The sequence below is a fragment of the Pecten maximus genome, chromosome 2, assembly GCF_902652985.1.
Source record: "Pecten maximus chromosome 2, xPecMax1.1, whole genome shotgun sequence".
Classification (NCBI taxonomy): domain Eukaryota; kingdom Metazoa; phylum Mollusca; class Bivalvia; order Pectinida; family Pectinidae; genus Pecten; species Pecten maximus.
Window position 1 is genome coordinate 23,799,770 of NC_047016.1, and position 11,396 is coordinate 23,811,165.

The window sequence follows — 11,396 nt, forward strand, 5'->3', positions numbered from 1 at the left end:
GCCGATGGAAATATCATTTTCGAGGGTTGATAAATCATCGTATTCACCTGAAAACAGGTTAATAACTGCTTTACTATATGACAAAACTGCAACATTTTCACATTACAAAATGAATCTCATTACCTGTCATAGGATTGGGTAGATAATAGTGATCGACTGGAGAAAAGTTCAAAATGACAATAAATAAGACAAATTCAGCAATGAATTTAAGCTTCGTTATTTATTATTTCAAAATGGTGGTTACAACTCCCCTTTTAATAAACCAACGTGTATATCAATTATGGCGGATAATTTACCACTACACACGAACATCATTATGAATTGAATACATTTAACAGTCTACCTCCAATATACTTTTTCCAAAGTAAGTATAATAAATACTGATGACTTGCACTATTTACACAATACATTATTTCGTTTTGTTTGAATGAATGCATTATCATTAATAGCTAAAAAGACGCCTCTTGTTCCAAGCCCGGATTTAAAACCTAATTGAGCATCTGTAACAGTCTATCATAATGTAATTCTCTTGTAGTTATTGACATTACTCTTATTCCCCTTTTTAAGTAAGATACACTGACTTAGGAAAACATCTTACCTGTAACATAGTACTAGCTTTAACAAATCAACTGGTAATGTGTCCTTTTATTCGTCAGTAAGATATTCATAAATAATCATATCAAAAGCTCTAGACAAATCCTTATTAACAGCTATGACATCAACTTTACGTTTAGCTCAATATTACTGTCTCTCAAAATATCTTCTTCATCCTTCGATATGACTGCGAGATCCTTAAGATATTGGAATTAATTAATAATGAATCACCGGTATCACATTAGGATTATTACGTTTGATAAAAATCTAGCATGTTACCTTCAACTTCTATGTTCAAATAAACTTGATTCAACTTCCTCTCTCATTTAAACAACAAACAATGAACACGCACCTTTATACCTTTCATATAGCATCATCGCGCCAAGTTTGATAATATTCATCACTTTTGTGCACTGGTAGTGATACATGCATAAAAAGGATATGAATAATTTAGTACGTGTCTGGTAGAAATACAGAAAACATCATATAAAAGTTTCTCATCATTTATTGCTACACTCTTTTGAGGCAGTAAGCTATTCAAAGAACTTTTCAATTAAAAGATATTTTCACAAAAAATAAGGTTTCATATCTTTTAGCCTCGTCAGTCACACAACATTAGATATGGAGGGAGAGTAAGTATCAACACTGTAAACCAATACCACTGTCAACATAAAGTATGGTACAAATAATGTTACAAATATAGGTGCATGGCCCAAGTATTTATTAAAAAACAATTAACTTTAATTTGCAACTTAATCTTGTACTTGATGCTTATTGTATAATTGTATAGCGCAACAGAAATGAACAGTATGATATAGGACGAACGTAATAACCGTAATAAAGGGTATAACTAGTAATTAACAGGTGGTGATTTACCTTTTTAATACCTTTATTAATATATTTATCTTCAGTATAACATTTTGCCTTTATTTAAATCTTTCATCTAATATCAAGGATGTTGTTATTACTAAGTTGATTCCACGTGTATTGATCTTTATATTCAAACCATCATTCTACACCAGAGAGATAATCTGACTTTGAATACACAAAATTACCACGAACAACTCCAAGTCATTGTAACCCTTAAACAATGTATGCATCCCAATTACTACCATCATGTTACAGGAGCCAGATACGATAAAAACATGTTTTCTTTCTCCAGAGACAGGAAATGAGAAATTAGATATTACAATTAGTCGAAACAAAACTAAACATTCAACGAAAATTATTCGTGATATATAAAGAAATATATCAAACCATGATAAGGTTTTATGTTGACAGAGCTCGAATTTTAAGTAAAACTGTATACGCATATTTCAGGGGAATGATGTTATGTCAATCAAACAGGATGTAAGGCCAATATTGAATTGTAAAAAAAAATGGACACAATACATAAAAAGGGAATTAAATGGATATGTCTGAACATAAAAGTAGTTTTATTTAAAAATTGGATGTTACAACCACTTCAAATACATTGTATGACCATATTTTGAAGTGATAAAAAATGATTAAAATGTGTATTTAATGTTATTTGATTTTTATGTTCTGAAGCCTTTAATTACATATAAGTTGGCTTAAGTATAAACAGGTTAACGATTAATAAATACAGAAACATACAAAGTTGACAATATGTATTTTTTACTAGCTTTGATAACCTTTTGGTTTACAACATTCATATCAATTGTTTCTTCTTAGGTTCTTCATTGATTATCCTACACGTCAGTTAAGTTCTGAAAGAAACACAGCAATATCATTAAAAGATGTTATTGTAAAATATACATTTTGAGATCTACAACTGTACATGTATGACTTCTAATGAATGCTCAGAACAATACACAAGTTTACAATTAAAAAAAAAGGTCGAAGCCGAAAATTGCTATCAATGTAATACAGTATTACTTTTCAAAGTAGTTGTGTGGTCGTGTTTACCTAAATGGTACCACAATATACCAATGTTACCACATAACCACACAGACGTACCACAACATACCTATGTTACAACATACCACACAGACGTACCACAACATACCTATGTTATAACATAACCACACAGACGTACCACAACATAACTATGTTACAACATACCACACAGACGTACCACAACATACCAATGTTACAACATACCACACAGACGTACCACAATATACCTATGTTACAACATACCACACAGACGTACCACAACATACATATGTTATAAAATAACCACACAGACGTACCACAACATACCTATTTTACAACATAACCACCAGACGTACCACTACATACCTATGTTACAACATACCACACAGACGTACCACAACATACCAATGTTACAACATACCACACAGACGTACCACAATATACCTATGTTACAACATACCACACAGACGTACCACAACATACATATGTTATAAAATAACCACACAGACGTACCACAAAATACCTATTTTACAACATAACCACCAGACGTACCACTACATACCTATGTTACAACATAACCACACAGACGTACCACAACATAACTATGTTACCACATAACCATATTGACTTACCACAGCCTACCAATATTACAACATAACCACACAGACGACGTACCACAACATACCTATGTTATAAAATAACCACACAGACGTACCACAACATACCTATATTACAACATAACCACACAGACGTACCACAACATACCTATGTTATAAAATAACCACACAGACGTACCACAACATACCAATGTTACAACATACCACACAGACGTACCACAACATACCTATGTTATAACATAACCACACAGACGTACCACAACATACCAATGTTATCAAATAACCACACAGACGTTCAACAACATACCTATTTTACAACATAACCACCAGACGTACCACTACATACCTATGTTACAACATAACCACACAGACGTACCACAACATAACTATGTTACCACATAACCATATTGACTTACCACAGCCTACCAATATTACAACATAACCACACAGACGACGTACCACAACATACCTATGTTATAAAATAACCACACAGACGTACCACAACATACCTATATTACAACATAACCACACAGACGTACCACAACATACCAATGTTACAACATACCACACAGACGTACCACAACATACCTATGTTATAACATAACCACACAGACGTACCACAACATACCAATGTTATCAAATAACCACACAGACGTTCAACAACATACCTATATTACAACATAACCACACAGACGTACCACAACATACCTATGCTACAACATAACCACACAGACGTACCACAACATACCTATGTTATAAAATAACCACACAGACGTACCACAACATACCAATGTTACAACATAACCACACAGACGTACCACAACATACCTATGCTACAACATAACCACACAGACGTACCACAACATACCTATGTTATAAAATAACCACACAGACGTACCACAACATACCTATATTACAACATAACCACACAGACGTACCACAACATACCTATGTTACAACATAACCACACAGACGTACCACAATATACCAATGTTACAACATAACCACCAGACGTACCACAACATACCTGTTACAACATAACCACACAGACGTACCACAACATACCAATGTTATAACATAACCACACAGACGTACCACAACATACCAATGTTATAACATAACCACACAGACGTACCACAACATACCAATGTTACAACATAACCACACAGACGTACCACAACATACCTATGTTACAACATAACCACACAGACGTACCACAACATACCTATGCTACAACATAACCACACAGACGTACCACAACATACCAATGTTATAACATAACCACACAGACGTACCACAACATACCTATGTTATAACATAACCACACAGACGTACCACAATATACCAATGTTACAACATAACCACACAGACGTACCACAAAATACCTATGTTACAACATACCACACAGACGTACCACAAAATACATATGTTATAAAATAACCACATAGACGTACCACAACATATCTATGTTACAACATACCACACAGACGTACCACAACATACATATGTTATAAAATAACCACACAGACGTACCACAACATACCTATGTTACAACATAACCACACAGACGTACCACAACATACCTATGTTACAACATAACCACACAGACGTACCACAACATACCTATGTTACAACATAACCACACAGACGTACCACAACATACCTATGTTATAAAATAACCACACAGACGTACCACAACATACCAATGTTACAACATAACCACACAGACGTACCACAACATACATATGTTATAAAATAACCACACAGACGTACCACAACATACCTATGTTACAACATAACCACACAGACGTACCACAACATACATATGTTATAAAATAACCACACAGACGTACCACAACATACCTATGTTACAACATAACCACACAGACGTACCACAACATACCTATGTTACAACATAACCACACAGACGTACCACAACATACCTATGTTACAACATAACCACACAGACGTACCACAACATACCTATGTTATAACATAACCACAGACGACGTACCACAACATACCTATATTACAACATAACCACACAGACGACGTACCGCAATATACCTATGTTACAACATAACCACACAGACGTACCACAACATACCAATGTTACAACATACCACACAGACGTACCACAACATACCTATGCTACAACATAACCACACAGACGTACCATAACATACCTATGTTACAACATAACCACCAGACGTACCACTACATACCTATGTTACAACATAACCACACAGACGTACCACAACATACCAATGTTACAACATACCACACAGACGTACCACAACATACCTATGTTACAACATAACCCACAGACGTACCACAACATACCTATATTACAACATAACCACAACATACCTATATTACAACATAACCACAACATACCTATATTACAACATAACCACAACATACCTATATTACCACAGATGTTAGTAATGGCTTCACGTTGTTCTGCAATTTGTGTTCCAAGTGGTCCAGAAAAGCATGTTTGTTGCAACCCCTCTGCACACGCGAGAAACCATCGGTAGGTTGTACTGGAATGCAAATAAAAGAAATAAGAATGAAAGAAAAGAGAAAGCAAAAAATGCAAAATATCAACCATATTAACTTTTAGTTTCCAATTAATTATTACAATACATACGTTTGAAACTGGGTCATCGGGTTTGTCTTTTTGTATGTATTTGGGAGAATTTATGTACAGTTCATTCAAATACACTTTGTTTAAACATGTATAATCACAAATACATATACAACGTAAAAGAACAACATTTAAATGCTAGTTGTGGTATCAGAAAATCTTTTCAGAATTGCCATAAAATTTCTGACAACTATACTGTATAGATTCTAGTTGTTAAATTTCACAGCATAAAAACAAAACAGAAAACAAAAAATGAAAAAAAGACACAAATCATTGGCATGGTGTGAAGTCCCACCACTAATTACCCAGATAATCAGGTGATTGGTCAAAGAACACGTTATATTATATGTGCATTCAAATGGAATTAATTTGACTGCGCCATACAGCTGTTTGACCTTCTTGGACTCGTCAGTGATGTGATGCAAGGAGGCAATGGAGAAAAAAAAAAGTCGAAAGTATTGTTAAAATTTAGATTGGGAGGTGCAATAAAACATTTAATAAACAAATAAAACAATACCTGCAGCGACGTGAGCGACGGGCTGGACTTCGGCGATTGGCCATGTTTAGTAGATCAAAACATTCCTGGGCTGCCATTGTGTCGCATGGGGCTCCGGCATCTAGTGAAACATCCACAATGCAATATAGTTCAGGTTTTAGCGGTTTACAATAACACTGGGTGTCAAGATATATTTATAGAAAAAATGATATGGGGTGTTTTATTATGACCTAATTGGGAAATATTTACGTAATATCCACTTGTTCGATATGGCATTGAACGTACGCAATATTCTGATATTGATAATATACATGCTGGAACACTAAATCGTATTCTCCTTTTCTATTCATATGTTGTGTTTAACACACACGTAATCGATTTCACGTTAGAATTGTGGTCGGTGTTTACAAATTGGTATTTTCTTGATGTGAATACCCCACCCATTAGGCCACAGAATGTGACAAAGATACCAATTATACAAAATGTACTCATGAAGGTATATAAGTATATATATATACAAGTTACCTTCTGCCTCGGACGGTAATTCACACGATAGTGCTACATCCTGCCAGTGTCTACAGGAATGCTCCCCCCAGCCACTGAATCTACAGTCAGCAAGTCTGGTCTCCCCACCATCACACCTCAGATTAGACATCCATATCATTCCTTTGCCTGGGGTATAGTATCTGATGTAAGTCCCACCACTGAAATAATCAGCATATAATACAGCCTGTTTGTGTTTAATGTATAACATCAAGTTAATAAACACACAAACAGGGCCGCAATCTGAACGCAAATCACATCTTGTAGAGACAAGGACAGAGGACATTCCACAACGAAACGAAAAACACAAGGAGACACTACAAAACCGAATAGGAAAACACATGTTGTCAGTTATCGGTCATGATGAAATATCTACAAACCACATATGAAATTAGGATAAGCGTGATTAGGGTTATTTAATGTTTTCAAAGTATAGTACCACATGTAACAGATTCAAATCTAAAGATCAACGCATTTTTGAACCATTGAAAAAGTAAACAAATGGTCTTACTTGTACTTGTCTTATAAGCATCAATAGATCCAGTATACATTTGTACATATATTGCATAAGAAATACCATATCACACAATATATTTCTCACATTCGTCTGTTGTTTTAATTGCATCTTCGTTTCGTAATATTGGTTTGTAAATGAAAAAAAATAAAAAAAATATTGAAGCTCGCCTGTTTATCTTGCTTCCTTAACCTAAGGATCAAAAGTTGTATACAAGTCATGAGTTTGAATATATTTTCACAAAGGTTAAGCACGATGCTGTGGTATTTTTATCTGATACTGTAACATAACAATTACATGCAATTTCAAAAGCAAAATAGAAATAAAAATAGATTTCCAATTAAAATAAAGACAGAGAAGTATACCCGAATTTAAAGACTACTAGTTAAGATAAGGAAATAAAAAAGTACTTCTATGCATAGATTACACATTGAAATAACAACTGTAAGCTGACAAAATGCCGTATCAATACTTGTGTCTCTTAAATTGATTTTCTCAGTAATTGTTTTCAAACGAAATTTATAATGTACCCGTATGTGCGTTTATATGACGTAAACTATTGATTTTTAAGTATTTTTAGATGTGTGTATTTGTTTCATTTCTTTTTCCAGTATCGATATATATTTAAGGGTACAACGCTTTCAGTTCGAAACATGAATCGGGGCGAAATATAATTTATAATCTATGATATTAAGCTATGACAGATTTTGTTATGAGTGCAGAAAAAGCATGTACTGTAACATCCAACAAGATATGTAACCAATAGTAAGCGGCAATAGAAATCGGAAATAAATATCAACCTGTTTCCCAGTTGTCTACATGCAACACGTGCATCATCTATGTTGAAGCCGTCATCACAGACTGTCCCCCATTCACCACCGTGGAACACTTCCAGACGCCCCTCTAAGTCGGAAGGACCATCAACCAGGCGAAGTGTACCTGTGGGTATTCAATATACACAACAAATCAGTGGCCTTTTAACGTTTGATGACATAATCAACCTATCATCCAATGAATGTCCGTGTAATATTGGTTGCATACGTAACTAGTGCAATATACCATGGAATTTATTTCATTGACTGCACATGGTAATTTTGACAATGTTACGTCATGAAATGAAAATCTTGCAAGAAAATGGCTGCCTCCATTTGATTTCGTCCTTTATAATTTGTCTTTAAAAAACTATCAATTATCATTTATTTGAATTATTGATAAAAAGCATCATAATTTTGTTTTACATTTTATACACATTATTCGTTGTCAAGCCTTGGGTTTCACCATAGTACGATTGCTTCTCAATTGTTTACGAATAAATGGAACCATTGGCAGGTGGGCCCCGAAGTGTAAAAATGTGTTCTTACATTGTGTAAGAATATAATGGTACTTAGTTAATGATTGAATATACTTTGAATTTAACTAAGAGTCACCTTAAGGTTTATAACCAACCTTCTCCCTCTAGGTGTTTATGTTGTCCCGCAGTAGCCCTCGCTAATTCTCGTTGCCGTACATCAAGCTGTTCCCGGTCGACTATTATCGTTCGCTTCTCCGAAATAAAATCTAACACGTTTCTATAATTTGCTATAAGTTGCCCGATTTTGAGTACTTCTTTGTCCTGTGTTTTTACCGACGTAATCCAGACAGACAGTAACAAAAACTTAGTTATACTAAGTAAATAGAGTTTACTTATGTCCATTGTGATACCGTTGAACATCTGCTGACTATTCCAACTTTGAATTTACAGACGGAATGTTAACAAGCTAACGACAAAAGGGATAAAACAATGCCATGTGCAGACAATCATTTTTTTTTCAAAAATTTCTATCGAATTAGATTTGACATTCAAATTAAGTCATTACTACGAGGGAACTAAATGAGATAATTACCTTGACATTTTGATTTCGTACCTCTTTTACTCTTAGCATATGTATAGCTAGATGTATCGAATTAAGATTTGTGACAAAGGACACAATTGGACATCACAATTAAGTAATTTATTGAGTAAAAGCTTAATAATGATATCAAACTACATAATACAGCTGCTTCTTAATGGTGTTTATACTGATTGATATATGCTATATAAACAATATTGCCAGTAATGTACTTTGATCAATGTTGATATCATCATAACCTTTCCAAACTGATCTAAATATGCCCGTCCACTGGACGCCAGTTATACACACTGCTTAATGAATGTACCAAAACGACCCGGCCTTCTACCGAAACGACTTCCGAATGTCTCGAAACGACTTCCGAAAAAGTACTGAAACGACTTGTTACCGAAACGACCTGCCACCCTGGTGAATACCATGTCAGTGCAGCTGCCTTAATACCACGTCGGTGAAGCTGCCTTAATGTCATGTCGGTGAAGCTGCCTTAATACCATGTCGATGAAGCTGCCTTAATACCATGTCGGTGAAGCTGCCTTAATGTCATGTCGGTGAAGCTGCCTTAATACCATGTCGGTGAAGCTGCCTTAATGTCATGTCGGTGAAGCTGCCTTAATGTCATGTCGGTGAAGCTGCCTTAATGTCATGTCGGTGAAGCTGCCTTAATGTCATGTCAGTGAAGCTGCCTTAATGTCATGTCGGTGAAGCTGCCTTAATGTCATGTCAGTGAAGCTGCCTTAATACCATGTCGGTGAAGCTGCCTTAATGTCATGTCGGTGAAGCTGCCTTAATGTCATGTCAGTGAAGCTGCCTTAATGTCATGTCGGTGAAGCTGCCTTAATGTCATGTCGGTGAAGCTGCCTTAATACCATGTCAGTGAAGCTGCCTTAATACCATGTCGGTGAAGCTGCCTTAATGTCATGTCAGTGAAGCTGCCTTAATGTCATGTCAGTGAAGCTGCCTTAATGTCATGTCGGTGAAGCTGCCTTAATGTCATGTCAGTGAAGCTGCCTTTGCTAGATTTTCGTACTTAGCTGTCACCCTTTGTCATGCTCACTGCCGTATTATTTTCGTTTTTCCAGGGTTGATTTAATTTTTCTTTAACGTTTTAGTTTACAGGGATATTTTTGTACAGTGGAATTTAGAAAATATTCATACTATTTGTTTTGTTTTTTTATATACATTAATGTACTAGTATATTATTTGATTGTAACCGTCATAGCATTGAGTTCACATTAATATAGTTGTTATCCCATGTCTATGCGTATGTAGAGGGAGGTGCGTTGGGAAGTTTTACATCTTCAATTTTTGATATATCAAAGTCAATTACTTATATACTATATATTCATGCCACTAAATTATCGATCTTCTGCTGAGTGACTTGCTTGTATTATGAAAATTTGTCATTTATTTTAAAAATATTTGAAAAAATTGTCGGTTTAAATGTCTTTCTTAAATCGCTAAATAAATATAATAGTAATCATGACCTCACACTTACATATTAGTGTGATATGACCTGAGAAAAAGGTAGTTTTTCCTCCACCCGTAAGTGTTTGATCTTTAGGTAAGCTGAGATATTGACCAGTTTGAGCAGCGGTGGTTGTATACTTGGGCAAGACATATTACCCTTATTTGCTTCGGATGTCAGGTGAGAAGTGGTAAATATTATCAAAATATCTATTTGCTCTTATGTCATAATTATTTTAGTGGTATATTTCCGTAAATGAGATTCAGCATAACATTGGTGTTTTATTGAATATTGCCTAGACACGTACCAAGTATTATAATCTCCTCGCTTCTATACAAATTGATTATGGTCTTCAGTCAAAAAGTGCGATACAATTCCTTTGAATTTGCGTAAGCAACTTCGATTACCATAAATAGTGAATCAATATCTTTTATTATACCTCAGACTTGTATCACAGCTTCTGATTAGTGAAAACCATGTCACGTGATTAAAAACATTCGTTATGTCAACCACAACTTTCCAAATAATTCATTATTGACTTGCTGTCGCTTTCGAAACATCATGTCACCCTCTGAATATCATAATGTCACCCTCTCGTGAGCCCTCCAAAATCGTTATGTCACCCTCTCGTGAGCCCCAACTCGGAACTCTCTTCCGTAACGTCTTCAAAAGTAGTCGAATTAGAGAAGTTCCGAGTATTCTGCTTGACAACAACAATGGCTGCCGGCG

General features: G+C 35.1%; 1 protein-coding gene across 1 annotated transcript; it reads right to left on the minus strand.

The window, feature by feature from the left end:
• Positions 1–201: 201 nt before the first annotated feature.
• Positions 202–9,051, minus strand: LOC117321570 (neurotrypsin-like). Its single transcript, XM_033876030.1, has 6 exons — positions 8,760–9,051; positions 8,114–8,252; positions 6,782–6,960; positions 6,278–6,377; positions 5,535–5,656; positions 202–2,324 (listed from the first exon to the last, which is right to left on the minus strand). Exons 1-6 carry the CDS (start codon positions 9,022–9,024, stop codon positions 2,314–2,316), a joined length of 816 nt encoding a protein of 271 aa, XP_033731921.1. The 5' UTR covers positions 9,025–9,051; the 3' UTR covers positions 202–2,313.
• Between the last annotated feature and the right edge of the window lie 2,345 nt (positions 9,052–11,396).